We start from the raw sequence: 25,963 nt of genomic DNA on the forward strand, positions 1-25,963 counted from the left end.
ATAAATATAAGTAAAATAAATGAGTTATTTGTTTTATATACTAAGAAACAAACGTCTTTAACAAAATAATACACAAATTCTTCTTTCTATTCATTGATTCTCAGTTCTTACAACACAAAACACATAATCAGGTGAACTGAATAATCATGAATCCTAAAACTGATAAAAGTCCAACATCCGTGTGGATGGAAGAAAAGCTGAATGTGGAGCGTAACAAAAGTCACTGACAAACGTATGTAGGTGTAGTTACAGGTGAACACACCTGAGCAACACGGCCTTCAAACTGACTGTTTGCAGTCTGGGAGTGCTTGATCAGCTCGTCACATGACTTCAGTGAACTCTGTGTTTCTGTCGCTCTAATAAACTCAAGTCTTTGGTTGTGGTTTGTTTTTCTAGTTTGTTGCTACAGCTGTCATTTGTCCAGGTTTTATTTTGAAACAACACTCCTGCTCCACTAACATCTGGCATGTCAGCTGTCCACAGAGATCTCATTAGTCTGACGTTTTCTCAAGTGTCGCTGCATCAACGCCGTCGTCCATCAGAGGTCGTCCGGCTCAGAGCAGAGCGTTGATATATATTCTGAGGAGAAACTGCACCACCTCATTAGGTGTGTTTGTGTGTTTGTGTGTGCTGGTCATGTGGTGATTCTTTCGGGGTTAAACTGGCTCAGGAGGCTGTGATCAGTTGGTGTCTGTGATGCTGCTGAGTCCTGGATTCGACTCGTCTTCACTGGTGTGTGACATGTGTGAGATGGTTAGTTTGACCTCACGTTCTTCACCGCTGGTCTCCTCTGATAAATTCCTGCAAGGAAACACAACGAATATGTCCCAGTTTGAACCAGTATGATAAGTGTGCGTGGTACATATGTTTTTGTGCGTATGCTGGAGTACCTGAGCTGTTCCTACGAGATGTTTTAGACTATTTTTAAAAGCTAACTAATGTTTTGTTTTCTAGTTTGTCACTGATCTTCACCACACCGGGAATAAAACGTCTCTAGCTAGGATGTAATGGTACATCGTTACTTTCGGAAGTTTTTGTTTTTTACTGATGATCCTTTGAGAATTGTAATAAACATTCCCAGCAGCAGGGGGCAGCAGGGGGCAGCATGTTACCAGCCACTGGGTTGAGATTTTCCTTCCTCAAGAACAAGAATATAAATAAGAAGAAACTGAAATAAATAAGATGTTCTTAATGGTTAAATTCTGCGTACACCCTCCTGTGATGCAGCTTCATGTTATATAAGCACAGCTCTGTCGTGGTCCATTATCAGCTCTCCTGAACACACTGATGGGAATAATATGCAGTCGTCCTGCTTACACCCGGCTGTGTGGGATTACTGCTGTTGGCTCTGAGAAACAAGACAAAGTTGTACATGCTTGATAAACACAGTCCCAGTGAATCCCAGGGTCTCCCTCTGTCACTGCACTGGTATTTTACAGAGCTTCTTTTTATAAAACATCCTGTAACTTCATCCTTTTCCCTTCTTTGTTGCATGGAATAATGCCATGTAACAAATCCCATTCAGGCCCAGCGGACATGAGTTTCCATGCACTGCAGTTGCTCTAATTGCTTGGGAAAATAGTTTTCGTCTCCCCACCCTCGTGCTGACATCACTTCTGAGACCTGTTTGGGAAAGGAGGGTGAAAACTACAAATTGTTTATCCCAAACAAAGCTGAAAGTGATGCAGATTCATCGTTTCCTAGAACAGCCTCTGTGCTCTTACCTCATCTCCCGTCCGTCTGCGTCCTGCTTCTCATCTTCACACAGTGATGACGGCAGGTATAGATGGAGCTCTGAAACCTTTGTGGAAGCAGGACGCGTGTGTCGAGCCGGCCTCTCGCTGTCGCAGTGGGTGCTCGAGCTCTCTGCAGAGTATGTTTCAAAGAGTTTATCACTCTAAGACACGCAGCTTTGAACTTAGACACATCTACACTGCAGATGTCATTTAGCGCTTGATCTGGGTGATAGATTGGGCATGACTACATCTGAACAACTGTGTCTGCTCATCACTAGAGGATATCCAAAAGGCAATTACCCAAACTGCAGCAAAAACATCCATTAATCCAAATACAGCAACGCCAATAGAATAATAGAGAAAGAATGCAAAACAGAGACTTTCATGTCAGCTGGAAATGAAATGAGATTATTTACTTAAGTCACCACAAACATCTGTTTCTCTCCAAAGCCAGAAGAAGAATTCATGTTGTCTGGATATGATTATAGAGATTTACAGGCAGATGGAAGCTGTTGTGTTTGTGTGCATGTGTGTTGATCAAAAAGCTCTTTTAAGTGGTTAGCAGTGTGAAAAACAGCAGCTTCAGCCATCATTACTAAACGTACACATGAAGATAGTTCTCAATAATAAAGACGATATTGTGTTTGTTTTATCAAATCCCCAAATCACATCTGCTTGATTTTCATCAAACTACAGAATTTGTCAAAGCTGAACATCAAAGACGTTTCTTAAATACCTCTACATGAATCTGAATGACATCTACGTCTTACTTCAAAGAGCATTTACTGGGGTCGAGCTTGAGTTTGCTTAAAAATCACATTTTTAAAACCATGAGGTTACATTTCAAATGATTCATTTTGACATTTTCGTTTAAGAACTTTTATAATTGATTGATCCAAATGGTAACATTGTTACGAACAGAGGGAGGTTAACTGAAGCCTGAGCCTATGGGATGGATGAATTTGAAGAGGCTGTTTCTGTCTTGATTGGTATCAATGAGACAGAATCAGTCTGCTGTTGATGTGGGACTGAATGGACTCAAGCTGTGAATGAGATGTTTTTAATAATGTTTTTAATGATATGGAAAAAAAACTAAACATATCTTATTTTTATTTCTGCAAACACAGAGATCCCTTAACTACTTAAATTCAGTTCAGCATAAGTTGAAACAGAAATTTTTAGCATCAGTAGCAAGGCAGGACAGCGATCGCCGTCTGACTGTGGCGCTCACTGCACTTAAATACTGAATATGAACACTTGAATGTATCACACATTTTTGCTGGTTGCAATCCTATTTGTACTTTAGTGTGACTGAACTATAGGATTGCGCTTTGTAATATGTCACATGACCAAATGATACAAACTCCCCGAGAATTTAAAGGGATTTTAATGTGTTTTATTTGAAACAACAGTGAAATTTTCATATTTCATATTTATCTTACAGGAAAGAAGAAATAACTGTAATATAAGTCATTTTAAATAGTGTGATGTTAAGCTGTGCAACATGTCTGCATTTAAAAGGAAAGTACACACAAATAGGACTGCAAGTCATTTTAAGCTGTGTGTAACTTCCAAGCAATTCAGTGGAAAAACAACATTTTCCCATCTTTATATTCACTGTGCTTTTAGTGCCAATGACCATGTTACACGTGTGGCTTCACCTTGGCTTTCTATATTTGCATTATGCATTGTATTGGTTTGCATCACGGATGATTAATTAGTCAGTCGTCCTTTTGTACTAAAAACATAAGAACTGATTTCACTTTTCCTATTAGAAAAATAAATAAACAGCAGCACATACTGCAGGACATAGGCCCATGTTATCTTATAATGATGGAGCCAAGGCAAAATTAAAGAAATAATAACTTTTCAAAAATATTTATATTCAAACCAAAGTGTAAGTGAGAATAAATCGAGTTGTGTGGAGCATTTTTCATCTTTGTGGCCTGTTAAACAAACATATTTGTGGATCTAGTGTAGAATCACTAGAATTAAGCAAATGTAATGAAGGCTGTGTGCCTGCTGTGGAGTGAAAGCTGAAAACACATTGTTAGTGTCATTAACACTGGACGTGCTTTTGGATTCATTCACCTGTTCTTCCATCGACTGGATCGTTGCTTTGGCCCACAGTGGGAGCTCCACTTTGTGAGGTCATCTCAGGTCTGCTCCCAGTTTTGGACCTCGATGCTGGTTTTGCTCTGCTTTCCAGCCTCAGCCTGATGCTGCTGAACAGTTTCTCATCTCCTCCCCCTCTGCTCTGTGGGAGCACCCTTCCACTGCTGGGCCTCTGCAGGAGGGGGCAGCAGTACCCCTGCACTGTCACAGAAAATTGGAAAATTAATCTTCATCATATTATATACAATATTTATAAAAACAAATGGGAATAACTCCATACATCACAAAACAAGACAGTTTTTATTCTCCTGACATTTACACTTGTCTTTTCCTTGCATGCACCACCAATACAGGCTTTATAGGCATGTTAATGAAAAGGGAGACCCTGGAGATGGCAGCATCATATTCCACATTGACATAAATATCTTGTGAGTGCCTTCTTAAGTGGAAGCTCCAACTTTTAAAAAGTGAACTAAAGTGAAAAGAAAGAAAACTTTACTGTTAATCACAACTGAAGGTGTGCTGTGGTATCAGGCAGCAACAATGTTGCCAGTTAAGTCTGTAACAGGTGGAACTTTCGTGGATCAGCTTTGTTCCTTGAAGTCAAATAAAACACTGTGATAAAACATTACAACATGTGACGTATGGAATATGATTTCACAGGAATATTTATCTTTCCACTGGGACTGGTCTGTGTAACACTGACTGCAATCACAGCATGTTGTCAAGACTGGACCAAGGTCCTGCACCATGAGTAAAAAAAACAAAACAAAAAAACCCCAATATAAATAATTTACAAAGAAAATGGAATAAAAATAAAAATTGAATAAAAATATAGTAACTAATATAATATATAAATGATAGTCAATAATAACAAAATAATAAAAGTAAAAGATAAGCACTGCAGAAAATGACACGTTACGTTAAAGCTGGTCTGAAGCTGAACAACCTAATGAAGAGAAGTATGTTTTCAGTTGGGAACTGAAGACTGATAGTGAGGTAGCTAATCTGAAGAGGGAGGAGCTAATCTGAAGAGGGAGGAGCTAATATGAAGAGGGAGTGGCTAATCTGAAGAGGGAGTGGCTAATCTGAAGAGGGAGGGGCTAATCTGAAGAGGGAGGAGCTTCCAGAGTTTTGGGGCTGTGACTGAGAATGTACAAGCCAAGCAGGAATTTATAATTACTGGAAGGTACTGAGAAATAAAGTTAGCAGCATGGGACGCAGAACTGCTAGATACCATGGAGTGAGGCCATGTGAGCGCTTGTATATGATCCACAATATTTTAAAACTGATACTACACACCTTGGAGGCCCAAACGCTCAGAGTCTCTGGACGAAAGCCACGTGCCAGTAGACGTCCTCAGTCTTGGTGGAAGGAGGTGGAGTCCTGTACCCGCTTGAAAGGATTTGGACTTAAAGTTTCTTCTTTGCTCACTGTGGTCGTTCATGCTTTCACCTCTGTCACAGTGCTGCTGTCATTCATCTGTCAGCAAACACGCAAAGACAGACAGGACACTGGAAGTAAGCATCAAATGTACCTTCACTGGGTCTGTTTTTGAACACTATTACATTAAGCACTTTTATGGGCCTTGCAATTCTCATGAAATTAAGGAGTTACATGAAAAAAAAACTTCTAAGAATCTGCACTGAACTTAGTAGGAGCTGAAACATATATATACATATATCTATAAAGATATATATAAAAAATCTGCATTCTCAGAGTAAAACCATGGTTTACATGTTACAACATAATGTGTCAACCACATGGCCTGGCCTGGATATTTCTTACTCTGCATACAGGAAGTCTGTAGGCGGTGCACAGGGCCTGGGACATCTGTACCACATTAATTAATATTTTTTTAATTATTCATCTAAAGTCTCAGCAATGCAGAAAGTCATAAATAAAATAAAAAAAACATTTTATTTTGGTTTCCTGTGCACACTAAACAACTCGTTTTTGTGTGTTTGTTTCTTTATTTGGTGGTGAGTACTAGTATAAAATCGAGACTGCAACCATTACTGCTCCACCTGCACATTATTTTCAAATAAACTTAATTTTTTGGTAACAAAACATTTGTGTAAAATTCCCACAAAACTGTAAAAATTTCCAAAATCAGCCAAGATGACGTGTTGATATATGAAATTCAACAGTCTGTGAACCAAAATATGAAATGTATCATAACACATGACTGACAACACAACAGCAAATTCAGCAGTTTTTATGTTCACTATAGGATCTAAATGGAAAATACAAATAGATACTGATTTATTTTCTAATGGCTGATTATCAGTTTAGTTACTCTTATGCTTCTTTTAAAGAATGCAAAGTCTTTTACTCCTTCACTAATTCACAGTGTTGCTTTTTGTCATGATATCAATTTGCTTGCATATGGATATATGCGCCTGGTATGTTTTCTCAGACTGAAGAAAGAATTAAAATCAAAACCTTTAGCTAGTGTGGTAGTCAGTGTTGGTCAAGTTACTTGAAAAAAGTAATCAGTAACTAATTACTGATTACTTCCCCCAAAAAGTAATCCCGTTACTTTACTGATTACTTATTTTCAAAAGTAATTAATTACTTAGTTACTTTTTAAAAACACGATTTACAACCTGAATAGGTGATAAAGTGATAGATCTTTCAGCCCAATTCTACTTTTTCTGCATAATCATCATACAAAATGTAATCAAATGGAAAAGTCTCTTTTTAAAACTTGTTTTATTAGTTTTAATCTTTTAACTTTATGCATCAAGCAAAAATTTAATTATCTGCAACATTCTCTGACTGGAAGAAATTAGTTTAACATTTAAACCTATTTTCTGCACATTCCAGCTCATAAAATAAAATATTTTGTGTGTTTACACTCAGTTTTTCAAATAGATGCAAGTAAAACACAGCAGAAAATAAATAAAGTCAAAGACTAGCGGTCCTGTTGCTCTATTTTCACCTGTAAAGCAGGAGTGGGGTAGGCGGAGGTTTACCCTGGTGCAGGTGTGCAGCGGTCAGTGGAAGAATCCGCGAGTTTCTCTGTGAGTTTCCCATTACGTCGTAGCTACTCGGTGCTTGTTTGGAAGTTTAGGGGTTTTTTCGCTGTAAAAAGAAGTTTTCTTCCCACGCACAACGGACACTAATGTTTTTGTCACTTTTTATGGAATCAAACTCAAAGTAAGGTCAGTACTTCCACGCTTTAAACGCTGCACGCTCATACTCTCTCTGCACTCGATATATGATCCATTGTTGATCTGCACACAGCTGTTGTCACGCACGTCGCACTCGCTTACGTCACTGTCATGAGACATTCTCGCAAAAAAATCACGGTTTTAGTAACGCAGTAACGCAGCGTTCCTACGGGAAAGTAACGGTAATCTAATTACCGTTTTTGCAATAGTAATCCCTTACTTTACTCGTTACTTGAAAAAAGTAATCGGATTACAGTAACGCGTTACAAGTAACGCGTTACTGCCCATCTCTGGTGGCAGTTAATCAGAGGTCTGTTCTCCTAGAGTCAGCCTACATCCATTCAAACCTCATGACTGAGAGGAGCGAATACAAAAATACACTCAGGAGTGTGCATCACCTCAGGGTCAACCCACAACCTCTGGGATAAAAATAATTCTAAACAGGGAGGGCTCGATGGATGTATCTGTCTTTGTTTGGGTGTTTGTTGGATGCCGCCCCCACCACGACGCCGCCCTGAGCAACTGCCCATGTCGCCCGTATCAAAACCAGCTGCTGGCTCTGGCCATTGTGCTTCTCTGTATTACTGCACGGTCTTTACCCTCCAATATAAACCACGTTTAGGCAACAGTTGTGATTTGGCACTGCATGAATCCAAATGAATTAAACTGAATTAAACTGAGTCTTTAAATCACATTTGGACTGTTTTTGTGATTGTTCTTGTAATTAAAATCCAATGTGGTATTTAGTTCATTTTGTGCATGTTTGTTTGTTTCAGATCAGCTTAATGCCCGGTGTCAAAGCAATGGACAAGACAAGTGACAGACAGTGCAGGGATGGTGGAGTGGGTGAAAACAAGCGTTAGGGATGATTTGTGACAGCAAAAGCAGCAGAAGTGAAAGAAAAAGGAATGAAAGTAAGCTTTACAAGGCTGCAGTGACAGGAGACAGCTGGAGGTTGCAGATTTAAAGATGTCAAGGTCAAGTTAGAGAGGTAAGGTTGAGATGGTTTGGACATGTGCAGAAGAGGGATGGAGGATAAAGTAGACAATACTCCATGTACATGTTGAATATGGAGCAGCGAGGCAGGAGGAGAAGAGGAAGACCTCAGCAAAGGTTCATGAATGAAGGAGGACATTCAGAGAGTTGGTGTGACAGAGGAGGAGGCCAGGCTTCGATGGAAGAAGCCGAGACGAAGAAATAAAGCTTCAGTACTTTCTGTCCTCTTTGTCGTGTTGTTCAGTGTGTAACCCTTCTGTTTCTGTATCTAACTCTGGTCCTAAGAGAAATAAAATATTACTAATCACAACCACATGTAACAGTTGGGTGCCCCTCCCTCACCCTAGGTCATGCAGACTTCCTGTTCTCCCTCCCCACTTTTCCCAGGTGCTTGCTAATAGTGGATGATCCTCTCTTTAATAATGTGGAGTCTTTATCTCGCAAAATAAAGAATCGTGAAAAGACTGTGAGCTGACACTATCTAGATAACGCTGCATTTTGTGGTCAGCAGCAGACTGATTAGAGAATAACCATTTATATAAGGAGACCTGACAAACGTTTGTTTCTAACCTGGGACAATCCTGGCCAGCTGTTCAAGCCTGCTTTAACAGCCTCTTGGATTTTAAAATAAAACAGACGGCATGCACCTCTGGAACAGATTTGGCCCTTTGGTTTCAGTGACTTGGACTTGCGGGGTTATCTACAGCATTTTAACAAGAAGCATGTGTGTGTGGTTAGAGTTACAGTTCATTAGACTGTCTTTCAGCAACTTTCTAACTATGATAAAAGTTCTGCTCTTACCTGCTCTAATTCAAGCCTTTCAGCACGTCTCCCTGAGGAACCACATACTGCAGTGTTGAATGAAATCCCATTTTGTAATGTTCCTCTGAGTATGCATCCACACCCAAACGCTGATTTTAGGAGCAGGCGTGTTGCTGTAGTCCTACTCCACTGTTGCTAAGGAGCCGAGCGCTGCTCTCTGGGTGTGTTTGTGGTTGGTAGGGGGGCTGGAGAGGTGGGGTGACGTGTTTTTCTTCTGTCATAGTTACGAGCCTTGGTTTGTATGTTACAATGGCATTATAGTTGATATGACTGCTGTCTGGTTACCATGTTGAAGGTCTGAAGCTCAACAATGGGCTGAAAACAGCTGATGGAGTTTATATGATCACGCGCAGCATGTTCATGATTTGACCCTGTGGTGTTTTTCCTCCTTTCCACTGGGTTAATTGGTGGGAACAGGGCTGCTGGAACATGGCAGCAGCATCGAGAGGCCTGTTAGTCCTGCGCCAACAGAGCTGTGGTTCAAGCTGTTAAAGCGTGAAAATGAAATCCAAACCAAGTGTTGTAAACTATCCCAAAGTACAAGAGTTTATGGGTAACATAGACATAAAAATCTGAAATGATGCTCATTATTATAGATGTGAACACTTTGAATCAGGACTGTCTGAAATCGCCACAGGATACCAACATTATTCCAAGTTAGAGCTTGTAACGACACATTTACAAATTAAATGAACCTTTTGTGCTTCTCCTTATCTACTGTAGTAAACTCTTACATACATACTGTTGTGAATATTCATATTGTGGCGTGTTGGGGGAGCAGCTAGTTCTCTCCCATCATGACTTGGGACACGTGCTGCTGTTTAGATGTTCTTGTTTGATTGTTTATGGTCACGTTACTTTTAACTGATATCTTCAATGTTGTGTTTATACTACGATACAAAGTCACTGACAGTTATTGTTTTATAGAAATGCAGTACCATAAGTGAGTTCTGTTATGCTGTTATTGACACTTGAAGCACATTGTAACGCCACTAAGTGTTTAATACAGAGCTCCCCCTGTTGGCTTGGGGTTGAACAGCAGGCTACAAGCTTCTGATTTCTCTGTGTGCCACAATATTAAGCATGGCTAAAACTTCCAAATAACAAGCTCAGTGGATGTACAGGGAATTTCTGTGAGCTACAGACTCCTCTCTGTAGCGCGTCTCAGACTATTTGTTTTTCTCTCTCTCTGTATAACTTCAGAGCAGGTTCCTAACCTGGTGCTCTCAGGTAGACAGAGCACATTAGCCCACCTGCTGATCAAACCACCTGTTTAAGAGAGATAACAAATCAGAAGAAAGAAGGCTTAATGGGAGAGGGGAGGGAACTAAAGCACTTTGTGTCAGAGAGAGGATGAACTGAGGGGCTGAACAGTGTGATTTTAACTGTACCATGCAGTAACTTTAATGTTATTTGTTATCCTTTAAAAGTTAACATTCATTATGAGCGACACACTTGAGCCCGGACTTGCACTTGCAGCACTTTATTGCACCATGGGGCGATCGTGGCTCAAGAGTTGGGAGTTCGTCTTGTAATCGGAAGGTTGCCGGTTCGAGCCCCGGCTCCGACAGTCTCGGTCGTTGTGTCCTTGGGCAAGACACTTCACCCGTTGCCTACTGGTGGTGGTCAGAGGGCCCGGTGGCGCCAGTGTCCGGCAGCCTCGCCTCTGTCAGTGCGCCCCAGGGTGGCTGTGGCTACAATGTAGCTGCCATCACCAGTGTGTGAATGTGTGGATGATTGTGTAAAGCGCTTTGGAGTCCTTAGGATCAAGTAAAGCACTTTACAAATACTGACCATTTACCCTATGTGGTTTCTGTGTTCTGTGATTTTATGATTGGGTGTATATATGGATGTAGATATATGTATATACAGTATGTGTATAGTATTTTTAGTCTCACTGTTGAAGGCTTCATGTCTTATCTTTTGTTCCAAGCTTCATAGATTCGGGTTGGGGAATAAAGTTATTCAATATGGATTTTTTAAAATGTCAACAGTAAAGTAAACGTAGGCAGACAGACACATATATCCTCCAGTATGTGGTTATGGTTGTTTTGGGAGTGTCTACTTTTCTCTGTAGTTTAGAACTTATATTTTACTTTTACTTTAAGTATTTTTTTTTTTGGCTGTGAGCTGTTTTTACTGCAGCAAAAAGGTAAAACAGCAGTTGGAGATTAATGGACGACCAAAATTACTTATTGCCTTTGGTTGCTGAGAAGGTGGGGAGAGGACCAGGTGGGCAGCTACTCACAGGCAGGTAACATCTTCAGAGCAACTTTGGTCAATCGAGATGGCAATAAAATGACAGTTGGCTATCACTCATATTAGCATGGCACTGAGCTGGCAGTTACAGTAATACAGCAATTAACTCTGATAAACTGGCAAAAACCTCAAACGTGCCACTGTCACAGAAATTCACAGTAACTATTTACATTAAGCTTCCAGCAAGAACCTGATAGATTTGAAATTCAGAAATCCTCCACAAATAGTGACGTACTTTCTCTGCAAGATAGTGATTTATGTGCAAAACATCACCAAAATATGAGCAGCTGCGAAGCATTTGAGCCATTATTTGAGAAAGTTTGCTAATCTGTCTGAGAGACTAGCACATGTTTTGCTAGTCACCAAGAGGCTGCTTCCTTTTACTCTGATACGAGTGAAGCATTCAGACACAATATTAAACCCACTGAGAGCGAACGATACAGATCATCTTGTTAAAATGCTCTGCTTGGAAACATTGTTTCCTAGCAATCATGTGGACACATATCACACACCGAGAGAGAACAAACAAACCTTCCTCTATGGAAACAGCACTTCCTGAAATCAGAAGCCCCCCCCCCCCCTGCAGGATAATGCACCACAAAACCTACTCAGAGTTGGCTTGTACAAAAGAGACTATGGCATCCAAATGCATGCAGAGGTCTTGTGTTAATCCTGTAGTGACTCACAGTTCTTTTGATAGCATGAGGTCGACCTACACAAGATTATACCAAAGATTCAGAGACTTTATGTGAGCACTGCAGAGACAAGAGGAAGTGCATGCAAAGATGTCTGGACAGGACATCGACAGGATTTCATTTTTATTTTTTATTTTATAATGGTGCAATCAGAGATGTCCTGCAGGCAGCAACATGAGGCAGTATACCCCTAGCTGTTATCAGCTAAGATAATAATTCAAAAGGTAAGTTACTAAAACTAAAGTCATGCGTGAGAAGTCAGCTCGACATTACTCAGTGGATTTAAGGTGCTTTTATCACCACATCATACTGATTTAACCTGAACAGAGTGCAGGTGGAGAAGGAATTCATAAAGTCTGCACTGCATCTGGCTTCACTTTCACCTTCGCTTGGGACCTGATAGAGCAGAGGAGAGTTTGTGGCCCTCAGGAGCACATGTTACTTTTCATTTGCATACAGATTATATACAGAGCTGTTTGGTAACATTTATATCTGGTAAAGAAAACTGAAGCTGAGCTGATGATATGGCTAAATGCACAACATAGCATTTAGCTGAACAAAACACCGTCACTGGGAGTTTCTATGTTTTGTAATGTTGCTTCTGTACAGCACCAAAGACCGAACATGATTTGTAGGAAGTTCAGACTTGTTCAATAGTCCAAAAGTATCGTGGAAACTCATTTTATACACATTCCTACATCTTAGAGTCTCACCAGGAATCATACATATTTACATAGTTTTAAATCTAAAGATTGGATCTCACATCCAAGTAATAAAAACAGTCTTAACTGGAGTTGTGAAACAACAGAAATACTCTGTACACAGGTTATGTTATTGGTGGACGGTGACTTACAGAAAGGCAAGCTGAGATGAAGTATATCAAATATTAATAAGAGGCTGCCTGCCTCACAGCCTCTTAGGTCTGTGCTTTCATCCTTTCTTGTTGGGGGGAGGGGCTTCCACCTTTATTAGATCTGAAGAGGAAACAGGAAAGTAGGGAGAGAGGAAGCGCTTGAGTCAGAGTCAAAGCAAAGCTACCACATTTAGTTTTCTGGCACATACTCACCCATGATCAACATCATGCTACAGATACCAGTGAAATCCTAGTCACACAGAGGACAGCCATAAGCAGTACTTTGGACAGACTGATTCCCACAGGCGAGAAGCTTTACAGCAGAATGCTGCTTGAAAAGAAAGAAGAGATCCCTTTGGAATATTTTAATTCATGTAAATCTTTAGATCTCAGTGGACAAGCGCTGGTATTTCACCCATGAAATACCACTGGATTATACAATACAACTTTATTTATATAGCACATTTAAAACCGAAGGTACACCAAAGTGCTTCACTACAAGGTTAAAACATAAGATATAAGATAAAAGGCTATAACAGAGTACAAAAACCCCCCAAAAAGTACAGACAAAATGAGAAATAAAACATTAAAGTTTAGAAGATAACATTAATAGGTATTCATAAATATAAGGTGGGGTATTTATACAGTGAAACATTAGTAGAAGATAAATAACATAAGTGTAAAATATAGGGGATGTGCACTAACTAACTGAAAACACTCGGTCAAACAGGTAAGTTTTTAACTGAGATTTAAATAATTAGACAGAATCAGAGGCGCGAATAGCAGCAGGAAGATTGTTCCAGAGGCTCAAGGCTGCCGGGGCAAAAGCACGGTCGCCTCTGGTCTTTACCGGGATCCAGGCTGAACCAAGAGTAATTGTCCTGATGATCTTAGGGCTCTCCCAGGGGTATATGGACTAAGGAGTTCAGTGAGGTAGCACGGCGCAGTATTGTAAATGATTTTAAAGGTAAGCCACAAAATTTTAAACTCAATTCGGTATTTGACAGGGAGGCAGTGCAGGTCAGCAAGGACTGGGCTGATAGAGGCAAACCTTGTGGTTCCAGTCAGAAGATGTGCCACAGTGTTGTGGACAAGCTGCAATCTATAAGAAGGGTGGAGACCAAAGTAAAGGGAATTACAGTCGTCTAATCTAGAGGCCACAAAAGCATGGATACGTTTCTCAAGGTCCTTGTGTGGTATGTAGTGCTTGGCCTTGGAGATTTGACGCAGTTGGTAGAAACTAGATTTAACTACAGAGGATACTTGCTTGTCAAACTTAAAGGAGCTGTCAAAGAGAACACCTAAGTGCCAGAAAGAAAGGCGGCAAGGGGTCCAAGAGTGTCAGCAAATTGGCCCCGTGAAGTATGGTTGTCGAACAGCACAATTTCTACTCGTTCAATATAAGAGAGTTATCGGAGAGCCAATCTTTGACCTCTCTCAAGCACTCTAATAGACAGTGTAATGACGACGAAATGCCATTAGTCATCCGAAAGTAAATCTGAATATCATCAGCATAAAAGTGATAAGAGATATTACACTTCTCAAAGATAGAGCCTAAGGGCAGCACACACAATGAAAACAACATAGGGCCCAACACAGATCCCTGGGGGACACCACAGCAATAGAGGAAGAGCAGCCACCGATGGTGACGGAGTAAGACCTATCCGATACATACGATCTAAACCAGTTAAGGGCACTACCCCTTATGTCTGGTGTATGTCCAAGCCTCGATAGGAGGATATTATGGTCCACCATATCAAACGCAGAAGTCAAGTCCAATAAAACTAAGACTGTAGAGCACCCTGAGTCAGCAAATAAGAGAAGGTCGTTTAGGACTTAGGTTTAGGCAGCACAGTTTCAGTGCTATGGCATGGTTTATTATTTGGATCCAAGTAGGCCTGCATCTGTGAGAGGACTATTTTCTCCAATGCTTTAGACAAGAATGGAAGTTTGGAAATCGGCCGGTAATTTAGAAGGTCGTTATGATCAAGATTACTTTTTTTAGAACAGGCTGTACTACCGGCACGATCTGATATCCTCGTGTTGGTATTGTTCCCAGATCATCACACTAAAGGTTGTTCCAGGATCAACATTGCAAGTGACCAATCAGAATGTTGTGATGTCATACTTTTGCGACTTCGGGAAAAACCGGCGTAAAACAAAAAACTGTACTTAAGCTGCGAGAAACCGCCTTTGTCCGCCGATCAACGGACCCTAACCCTGACCCTAACCCTGACCCTTTAATAAACGCTAAGCAGAATTGATATTGTCCTTGCAACATTGGAATTTCATAAATGCACGAATGGGTTGGCGCGCAAAAGAATAACGTCACAATAATGTGATTGGTCACTTGCAATGTTGAACCTGGAACAACATTTTCATGATGATCTGGGAACAACACCAACACGAGGATATCAGATCCTCCGTACTACCGCATGTTTAAAGACTGTCGGGACGCAGCCGGAGGACAGTGATAAGTTCATTCCTGACAAAGCGAGATGGGAGGATATCATGGACAGAGTTAGTATTTCTCAGTTGATCGATTATACGCTTAAGTGTGGGAAGTGACACCAGCTCAAACTGATGAAAAGTCGATGGGCATCCTAAGGTAGGGGCAGGGCTCCTCACTAAGGGGTTTAAGGCTTTTAAAGATCAAATTTTATCTGTGAAGTTATTTAAAAATTGTTCACAGAGAACATAAACTTTAAGTTTATGTTTAATAACCGAGGCTAGACCTCCACCTTTACCAGTGGGTCTGGGTGAACTAAAAAAAGACACAGTCAGGAGCTCAGAGAAGGAGAGCGACTCAACAGGGCGCATCGAGGTCTCCGTCAGAAACAACGCATCCAGCCCAGAGGTGAGGAAAAAATCCTTCAGAACTAAAGTCTTATTCACCAGCAACCTCATGTTTAGTTGCGCCATCCAGGTCAAGGGCGCCGTGTTTTTACTTGGAGCACGGCTCAATCAGCTTAGGTTGCTGCAGTGTACGCCACCCCAAAAAGTCCTTATCCAGGTCCGGATAGGCAGACAGGCCACAGGGAAGGCGGAGTTAACCTGTAGTCTGACAGGCGGATCCATTGATGGGTGACCAATCTAACAAAGAATCGGTCCCGGCAAGTGGGAGGATGTTGCAGGATTTCCATGGTAGCATGTAGATTAGCCACGGCCCGTGCTTTAAGGTAAGCCTTAAAACGTACACGAATACCACTCTGTTTACCCCACTTCCTGAAGCGTTTCTTGTACGGGAAGGGTAGAGGCAAGACATGTGTGCTGGTGGAAAAATCCATCCGGGGCGAAGTGGCATCTCTCTCACCTCTGTTATTAACCTCTGTCTCTCTTCCACAGCATGTCTTTATCCTGTCTTCCTTCTCTCACCCCAACCGGTCGCAGCAGATGGCCCCGCCCCTCCCTGAGCCTGGTTCTGCCGGAGGTTTCTTCCTGTTAAAAGGGAGTTTTTCCTTCCCACTGTCGCCAAAGTGCTGCTCATAGGGGGTCATATGATTGTTGGGTTTTTCTCTGTATCTATGAAGCACCTTGAGGTGACTTTTGTTGTGATTTGGCGCTATATAAATAAAATTGAATTGAATTGAATTGAATTGAATCAGCTATATTCCAACATGGATCCGGTCCATAGTGGTGAAAAGATCGAAAATTCAAAAGTGTTTGCCGATCGTAGGTAATTAGTACATTGCCACTTGGAGAGCAGATCAGGAGGATAAGGAAAATTAAACAGAGATCAAAAAGGAGGGGTCAACAGTGCTAACCACCGTGCCACCGTGCTGCCCAGACACACAGAGCCTTGACTGCAATACTTGTAATTCTTTACCTTACTGTATAATACAATATAAAGCACCTTGAGACAACTGTAGTGAGTTGGTGCTACATAAATACAGCTGAATTGAAACACACTGTCCGGCTTGGTTTTTGTAAGTTTTCACTTGTCTTTGTCCAAAAAACGTGTCCATACACAGATGTTATTACACAGTACAGTAAACAATGTAATTTCATGGCCTTGAATATGTCATCAGACTCTTCAAAAGACAGAGTGTGTGCAGTTTTGGAATCCATTCAATGAGGATGTTTATGTTTAGCACATTGGAAGATCCGCCTCATCTACAAGATTATATTGGAAAACATGTGAGTGCTTCCCACAGGCCCTGGGGACAGTGTTTCACATGACCTCTCACCACCACAGGAAAAAAGCGCTGCAGTGTTTTTCACCTGCCATTAGCTATTTAAGGCAGCTGGATGTTGAGCAGCTCTACTGATCTGCGGTAAAGACAGCTCAAGAACACTGAGCAATGAAAGGACATCAATCATCTGCTTCTTTCTGGGACCACAGTTTAATCTGTTGATGCAAGAGGAAACAAATGATCCCTGTGGGGAAATTGTGTTGCAGCAATAATAAACTGTATGAAATAGTTTTCCTTCTTTCGTCTCCCTCCCTCCAGCTCGCCCCTTCAGTCTCCACTAAATGCTTCACATCTTTATCCACTTTATCAGTTTCCCCATTGATGCAATTAAATTGAAAATAAAAATGTATCCGTGACCACAATATATAACTCTAGTCTTGTTTATATATTTGTATATATGTATATGCACATTAATATATTTTAAATGTGTTAACTGTCTCTTTCCAGCACATTGTAAAGCGCCTTGATCTGAATAGTGCTATGCAGATAAATGGGACCTGACATGACCAGTGTTGGTCAAGTTACTTGAAAAAAGTAATCAGTAACTAATTACTGATTACTTCCCCAAAAAGTAATCCCGTTACTTTACTGATTACTTATTTTCAAAAGTAATTAATTACTTAGTTACTTTTTAAAAACACGATTTACAACCTGAATAGGTGATAAAGTGATAGATCTTTCAGCCCAATTCTACTTTTTCTGCATAATCATCATACAAAATGTAATCAAATGGAAAAGTCTCTTTTTAAAACTTGTTTTATTAGTTTTAATCTTTTAACTTTATGCATCAAGCAAACATTTAATTATCTGCAACATTCTCTGACTGGAAGAAATTAGTTTAACATTTAAACCTATTTTCTGCACATTCCAGCACATAAAATAAAATATTTTGTGTGTTTACACTCAGTCTTTCAAATAGATGCAAGTAAAACACAGCAGAAAATAAATAAAGTCAAAGACTAGCGGTCCTGTTGCTCTATTTTCACCTGTAAAGCAGGAGTGGGGTAGGCGGAGGTTTATCCTGGTGCAGGTGTGCAGCGGTCAGTGGAAGAATCCGCGAGTTTCTCTGTGAGTTTCCCATTACGTCGTAGCTACTCGGTGCTTGCTCGGAAGTTTAGGGGTTTTTTTAGCTGTAAAAAGAAGTTTTCTTCCCACGCACAACGGACACTAATGTTTTTGTCACTTTTTATGGAATCAAACTCAAAGTAAGGTCAGTACTTCCACGCTTTAAACGCTGCACGCTCATACTCTCTCTGCACTCGATATATGATCCATTGTTGATCTGCACACAGCTGTTGTCACGAACGTCGCACTCGCTTACGTCACTGTCATGAGACATTCTCGCAAAAAAATCACGGTTTTAGTAACGCAGTAACGCAGCGTTCCTACGGGAAAGTAACGGTAATCTAATTACCGTTTTTGCAATAGTAATCCCTTACTTTACTCGTTACTTGAAAAAAGTAATCGGATTACAGTAACGCGTTACCATCTCTGGACATGACATTCATGCATTTAGTTGTAAACCAAAGTTAACCATAGGTTTAGCTCCCAAAGTTACTACGATTCATCCTAAAGGAAGCATGAGCATCCTTCTAGTAGTTGCCTACAAATGTTGTTAACTTCTTCACATCTGCCCGGTTCTGTGGCACTTTGATTTCAAATTGGGTTACAGTTAGGTGCTTTGTATACCCAGACGCAAACCTAAGAGAAGGCCAAATTCTGTTTCATTTATATCAAGTCAATTCACAGCAACAAGGTGCTTGATACTGTGACATAAAAGTATAACCCAGAGAAAACCCCGACCACCAAACCGTTCTGTGTGTGGGTTTCCTCTTACAGTCCAACATGCAATCCAACAGGTTAATGAATACATCTAAACTGACTATAGATGTAAGGATGTGGAAGTGTGAATGGCTGTCTCCTGTGGTGGGAAAGAAATGGAGGCATTTTGACCACACTGCTAATACTGTAGGGCTGCTTTGAGTCAGAACTGCAGATAAATCGACCGTAAATGCACTGACACACGATGCTATTGAGATTTAATCCACATGTTAACCCTGGCAACACTCTCTGATGTCCAAAACAATGTGTGTTCACACCCTGGTTGTTAATACCAAAGAAGCACGTGTGTCCACAGCCATCAGGCTTCTACACTTCCAGTTCTACAATGGAGTAAAAGTTGGCAGTGAGTACATGTTGCTGTAAAACCTGCCGTACATCCACCCAAAGGGTTGGCTGGTAATTCACATGAAGCTGATTTTACTGTTGTTAGAGCACAGAGGGACTGCAAACACTTTGGTGTAGTTCTTATGATTACAATAGTCTCTTGTTAGAAATGAAAATAACTTGTGGGATTTTTACCATACCATGTTTACTAGAAAATTAAACAACTGCTGTTATTTTTCTGAATATTTTCCTTGCTCTCTCACTGGACTGATTTCTTTGGTTTGGGAAGGCTCAATAGAGTAGTAATAATTTTACACAATAAAATATTCAAATTTTACTGTCCAAAACTGAAGCACAAATTTACAAGATCACCAAGCACACACGGGGTCATATCATTTGTCATTTACGTCAATAAAATCATCTAAAAGGCACCAAAACGCACACATGGTTTATGCTGCCCCTGTTTTTGGCACTTAAATGCCGTCACAGACACTGTTGGGTCAATCAAACACCCCGAGGGCTCGTCTAGACTTGTCACCAAACACGCACTCCCACAAAAGGTTTTGACACCAAAATTCCAGGTCCGTGATGCAACTCTGGGCCTATGCAGCTGTTTTACAGGAGACGTTTCCAGGAACCTTTTCCTCTCAGCTGTTTCAAATATTTAAATTAGACGAATGTTTCTGAAACCATTTTGCTTTGATTCACTTCGTATGGTTTGTAGTTCTGCAAAACGTCTACATTTGTTGCAGAACTGGAACAGATTAGATCTGGAAAAGCTGAGAGTGTCCACAATTGCTTACTGTTTGATATGGGCCTGTGTGACATTTTCCCCCCCTCTGCCTGAGGAATCCCCCCTCTGAAAGGATTCCAGTGGGAACTGATGAGTGCAAGCGTGGAAATATTTCACAACACTGCTGGCCTTGTCTAAAGAATCATTATGCCATTTACTTCTTGTCATAACTCCAGGGTGGGGGATTGGGGGGTGGGGCTTTCCTGGTCAAAACATGATGTCACTGTGCATTTTCTCAGACTCAGCATATTGATTGCATTGTTCTTCGTGGGTGGAGGTCAATGAAGCTTCACTGGGTCAAACCTCCCATTCATCTTGGATCCCCACAACACCGAGGAGGTGCTTCACTACACCTCCTGTGAGCTTGTGTCTTCAGCTGGGAGAAACGCTACATTGTTACATGCTCACAGCTGCTAAAGCAGGTAAGTGTAATGAAGCCTGAAGCTGTGATCCAAGTGTAAACATGGTACAAACTCAAAGGCATGAAAAGCAAATGAAAGACGCATGATCTGCTGTAGGCATAGAGGCCTTTTCAATTTGGGACACTAGAAAATGTGTTTCAGAAGCAAACACTATGTTTGCCTGCACACTATCTTGTTTTACTTAATAATAATGAAAAATCCTCCTGAGCTTTTTCACTATTGATGTGCAGCATGAATAAAATCAGTTTTAGAGTGTCGTGGTATAACTATAGCTGCACACTTCAGGGAACATTCACTCCTGGGCCAACTAAGATGTTGGTGTGGACATTAAGGCTTTGTCACAGCAAGCAATCCGAACCATGCAGCAACATATCAATGGCCTTGTGTTCTGAATGGGCTTATCTCATACTATGTGCTGGCTGAAGGTTGGTTCATTTTTGTTATATTATTTCTGCCCTAGAATGATGAGGACGTTACACCCTCATCTGCCATCTTCTCTGTGCTAATTTACATAAAAAGATGCAGACTCAGATTAAGCAGACTGAAAACTGATCTTCATTTAGGTAGAAGCAGCAAATACATAAGGCAGATGAAAACAGAGTCAAATAATCCACACTGTTACAAACTAAGCATCAAACAAAACACTGAATAACAGAAATGAAAACCCAAACCACTGGATAAAAACACTGGATCATGACAATATTAACCTAAACAAAGCTCTCATGGGCGACTGTGGCTCAGGGGGTTGGGAAGCACATCTGTAACCGGAAGGTCGCCAGTTCGATCCCCGGGCTCTCTGTCCTGGTCGTTGTGTCCTTGGGCAAGACACTTTACCTACCGCCTACTGGTGTTGGCCAGAGGGGCCGATGGCGCGATATGGCAGCCTCGCTTCTGTCAGTCTGCCCCAGGGCAGCTGTGGCTACAACTGTAGCTGCCTCCACCAGTGTGTGAATGTGAGAGTGAATGAATAGTGGAGTTGTAATATTATTATCTATAACTACCAACCAGGTTGCAGATCATATGGTAGACTAACTTCACTAACTCTCAAAACATTGCTGTTATTTAGTTTTCCACTTCTGTTTACGTCCAAAGTACAGAGCTGTACATTTTAGTTTATTAGAAAGACTTTAGGTAGAAACTAGCTAGCTAAAATCCTGCTACTTCTAACACAGAATTGGCCAATAATGTCAAACTTAAGTGAAATACTTAGCAACCTAAATGAAAAACAACATAATTTGTATGTCTTTAGGTGTAAAGAAGTACAAGTGCATTCTGAAAAGGTTTACATTCAATGAATCACACATATTCCAAACAAGTGAACACCCCGGACTGTCTTAAGAAAAAACAAGTACAATTTCAATAATGCATATCTCAGATTTCCACAGTTAGGCACCAAACGTTCATATGTAGTGTCAGGACTGAGTGTGTAGGTGCAAACGTAAGACACCAAGGGTGAAACAAAAGTGACGATTTAATAACTGAAGAGTCCAAACGTAAGCTTATAGCAATGGCTGGAAGGTTGGTGTTTCAGTCAAATCAGTAACTCAGAGGAAAATAACAACACTTAAACAAGTATTAGAGTCTAAAATTTAAAAAAAAAAATCCACAAGGAGCATTGGAGCTCATGAAATAGCCCAAAACAGAATATTCACAAAAAACACTGGAGCTCAGGAAACAGTTTACAAACAGTTCATGGGGCAGGACTGCAGGCTGACGGCACAACAGTCTATAACAGAGTTGCTCAGGGGGCCAACCCGGAGGTTGACAGCACAGGAGTCCAGGAAGAAACAGTTCAGGGGGCCGACTGCGTGAAAAGCAGCAGCGCCAAAGGTGACAGAACATTTCAGGAGGCCGGCCAAGTGGAAGGCGGCGGCAGCGCAGGTGAAGCAGGTTAATGGCCTGGAAAATGGCCGGTGATGATGTGGTGTGGTGGATGAATTTGGCCGTGCTGGACGTAACAACAAGTGGCTCAGTGTTTCAACATTTGGAAGAAGGAACAGCTCTCACAGCTAGAGACTGACACGGTACAACACAAATGCTCCGGCAAGGGAAGCAGGTCAGGGGGGAGATTTCATCACCCCCACCAGAGATTGGGTACCAAGCCCCAAGTGTGATGGAAGAAGGATCATTGAGTGTGAGAGGAACTGACCTGAAAGATAGGATCATGGCGAAGCTTGAAACCTGGATCCTCCGTAACCGGTTACCAAGACTACGTGAAGTGCCCTCAGAAGATCTACTAGATTATGTGAATGCAGCACTACGGGTGATACCTACCGTGACCAATACAGAGAATAACCAGCTGATCTACACTACAGCAGAAGAAATCAGTTGAAAAGCCACAAGGAGCCACAAGGAGCAGGAACAACATGGAGAAGACGACTAGAGGCCAAGATCAAGTTAGCATGGAGGGAGGTTAGCCAACTATCAGAGCTGCAGAAAAGTGCAATGAAGGAGGTGCCTAAGGAGTACAGGAAGCTGTCCATACCTGAGGCTTTGGAAACTGCCAAGCAGTCTCCACAGAACCAGCCAGGGTGTACTCTCAGTGGCAGGGGAACAATATGAGAACAGCACCACCAAGGCTGGAGACTGAGCAATACTGGATGTCTACATCCAAGACAGACCACAGCGACCTCCCTGAACACGGTCCAGTAACCATCACAGTGGCAAATATCCAAGAAAGGGTCTCCAGTATGAAGAGTTGGACAGCACCAGGGCCCCACGTGGTTCACGCCTACCGGCTGAAGAAGCTGACTGCACTCCATGAGCGTCTGGCAGCACAAATGAACCAGCTGCTAATTGACAAGAATGGCTAACCTAAGGGCGGACAGTCCTGATCCAAAGGACCCCCAGAAGAGACCAATCCCATCCAACTACCTGACCATTAACGTGCCTTAGTACCACATGTAAACTCCTGTCAGGCATCATAGCGAATGGATGAATATGAATAGACATATACACCAGCTACTGGTAGACAAACCAGTCACCTGAGACTGCAAGACTAGGCTGACCAACCTGTGCACTACCTGGATTGATTACAAGACGGCCTATGACTCGATGCCCCTGGATCCTGGAATGCCTAGAACTGTACAAGATCAACAGGACTAGGGATGGGTATCGAAAACCGGTTCTTGTTGAGAACCGGTTCCCACTGTTTCAATTCCTTGGAATTGTTTGCCATTTTTGCAAACAAATCCCTTATCGATTCCTGATTGCTGTTCTGCATAGGCCTGAATCCACAAGCATCTGGGAATCCCACAGGCAAATGGAAGCCACGAAGACGCTGCGAGGAAAGCTGCAACCACCAAGTAACTACAGAGGTACAGTTCTACAGGAAGCCACTGACATCAAGACCAGGAAGCTCCTGACCACTGATGGAGGGTTTCAACCCAAGTCCAGCACCCTGAAGCTGTACGCTAAGTGGAAGGAAGGAGGCCGGGACTAGTGAGTGTCAGTACTACAGTCCAGGATAAGACAACGAATATCCACATAACCGTCCGCGTGCTCACTGAATACCTCAGGCAGCAGAAACCAGGAAAGAGGAGGAAGAGGAGGAACCATCATGGAAGGACAGGCCCCTGCACGGTATGTACCACCAGCAGATAGAGGAAGTGGCTGATATCCAGAAGTCCTACCAGTGGCTGGACAAAGCTGAACTAAAAGACAGCACAGAGGCACTAATCATGGCAGCACAGGAACAAGCTCTGAGCACAAGATCCATAGAGGCTGGGGTCTATCACACCAGGTAAGACCCCAGGTGCAGGCTGTGTAAAGATGCCCCGGAGACAATCCAGCACATAACTGCAGGGTGCAAGATGCTAGCAGGCAGGGCATACATGGAACGCCATAACCAAGTGACCGGCATAGTGTACAGGAACATCTGTGCCGAATATGGCCTGGAAGTCCCCAGGTCAAAATAGGTGACGGAGCATGAATGAGCTAAGATCCTGTGGGACTTCCAGATACAGACGGACAAAATAGTGGTGGCTAACCAACCGGACATAGTAGTGACAGACAAGCAGAAGAAGACGGCCGTAGTGATTCTGAATAACAGCAACATCAGCACGAAGAAACATGAGAAGCTGGAGATGTACCAAGGGCTCAGAGAAGAGCTCGAGAAGATGTGGAAGCTGAAGGTAACAGTGGTCCCAGTGGTAATCGGAGCACTCAGTGATGTTCCTCCATTCCACGTGCAGAAGTATTCTTGGGTAAATAATGCTTAAGGCATAAAACAAAGTGCCCTGTGAATGAATTGAGGCTATGGAAAAAATGCCTTAAGTACTCAGCTAGAATAGAAAAGCACTATGTAAGTAATAGTCAATTTAATATTCATTAAATATTAATATTGTTTAAGGTCTTTCTTCTGGTGCTTTGTTGTCCAAAGTGTTTCTACTTGTACAACAAGTTCTGAACCAAACTGTAGTGTTAATAATGCTTATTAAAACAGAGAGGTAAGGCAGGAGGCCGCTCAGTCTAAAAACATCAGTAAGGTACGTCTGGATGCTCGCTCAATCATCCAGGTAAGTAAATCTCCAAAGGTTGATTCTGTTCATCGGGACGCAGCGTTTTCAGTGGGGGAAACGTTTCCTCACTCATTCAAGTGACTTGTTATTCATCTTGTTACAGTTCAGTGTTCTCCTGGGAAACCCCAGGTTGTGGTATTTTTAAAGTACTAATTACTGTTTGAGCATGAAGACGTTCACTACATTTTGGTCCAATGCTCAAGTTTAACATGTTCTGTATAAAAGTTCGAATTTTGCCCTGAATGTGCTCATGAAGTCCAACATGTTCAACACAGAGAGATGTATGTATGCGCAGTGATGATCCTGCATACTGGAGGAACATCATGGCTTTCCTCAGATGTAGCCTGCGCCTGTATATTATACAGCTTACTAGAATGATGAAAGTGTGTGTGTGGGTGTCTGTTCCTTAAACCCTCCTCAAGATGTTAATCAATCTGGATGACATTTGCTGTATGAACTCCCTGAGGAACCAGGATTACCAATCTTTATACAGGTTTGGCAATTATTTTATTATTATAACGCTCAAATTAAAGATATTATTTATATTATGTGTAGTAGCTGATCTCAAACCAAACAGTAACACTATATCTACGTTTTGTATGTGGTTGACATTATGTTTGTGCCGTTATGGGTGCATGTCTGATGCAGGGGCGTTAACACCTTTCTTATATCACCACTCTGAAGACCGATGAGCGTTGTCAACAGGTTTACTGATATTCAAAAGGGTAAAACTAAAAACAAGACAAAAAATACAGTCATGACATACATATGTGCAGCATAATATGCATTTATATACCACAATGCTACTACATAGCATATGTCTAATTATGTAAACTTTTTAAACTACTACTGATGCTATCCCAGACGACCTCCAAAATCGCGGGTAACTAGCTTAACAAAAGGACTAGCTTTACAGCCAAATACTGCATTAGCGGCAACATATTGTACAAAAAACAAAGATGCAATTTATACTTTAAGTACATACCGGCGATACAACCATAAACCGAAGAAGTGGACAGTATTTTTTCCAACAGGACACCATAAACTGTGTGCCGATATGTTTCCCTTCTTTTTGCTCACTTGCTTTCCTTGAGCCGACTTCCTGTTCAATAAAGTTGTTTCAAAATAAAGCCGTTTCTAAAGTGCATTACTTGAAGCAACCACAGAGGGCGCTGTAAACACATAATAAATAACTGACTGAGAATGATATTTTAGTG

At 41.5% G+C, this 25,963-nt stretch overlaps 1 protein-coding gene and 1 pseudogene across 2 annotated transcripts; one reads left to right on the forward strand and one right to left on the reverse strand.

Moving 5' to 3' along the window:
* Positions 1-68: 68 nt before the first annotated feature.
* On the reverse strand, positions 69-8,953 carry LOC148100123 (uncharacterized). Of its 2 annotated transcripts, XM_087848637.1 has the most exons (5): positions 8,825-8,953; positions 5,154-5,333; positions 3,828-4,052; positions 1,725-1,866; positions 69-801 (listed from the first exon to the last, which is right to left on the reverse strand). In XM_087848637.1, the coding sequence occupies exons 2-5, from the start codon at positions 5,296-5,298 to the stop codon at positions 681-683; spliced, it is 633 nt and encodes a 210-aa protein (XP_087704763.1). In that variant the 5' UTR covers positions 5,299-5,333; positions 8,825-8,953; the 3' UTR covers positions 69-680. The 2 variants fall into 2 exon arrangements, with proteins under 2 accessions (XP_087704763.1, XP_087704764.1); XM_087848638.1 differs by lacking the exon at positions 8,825-8,953 and having other exon boundaries at positions 5,154-5,370.
* A 14,777-nt stretch (positions 8,954-23,730) lies between these two features.
* On the forward strand, positions 23,731-24,446 carry LOC148100124 (uncharacterized; annotated as a pseudogene).
* The last annotated feature ends 1,517 nt before the right edge of the window (positions 24,447-25,963 follow it).

This window comes from Neolamprologus brichardi, chromosome 12 (assembly GCF_056152115.1).
Source record: "Neolamprologus brichardi isolate AB-2024 chromosome 12, ASM5615211v1, whole genome shotgun sequence".
NCBI classification, from domain to species: Eukaryota; Metazoa; Chordata; class Actinopteri; order Cichliformes; family Cichlidae; genus Neolamprologus; species Neolamprologus brichardi.

What these genes read in the sequence shown, in the direction of transcription:
- LOC148100123 (XM_087848637.1), bottom strand. Translation starts at nt 5,298, where the DNA reads ATGAACGACCACAGTGAGCAAAGAAGAAACTTTAAGTCCAAATCCTTT. An exon ending in TCCAGTCGATGGAAGAACAG is followed by an intron (nt 1,867 to 3,827) that starts GTGAATGAATCC and finishes CATACTCTGCAG; the next exon opens with AGAGCTCGAGCACCCACTGC. An exon ending in GCAGACGGACGGGAGATGAG is followed by an intron (nt 802 to 1,724) that starts GTAAGAGCACAG and finishes GTTTCCTTGCAG; the next exon opens with GAATTTATCAGAGGAGACCA.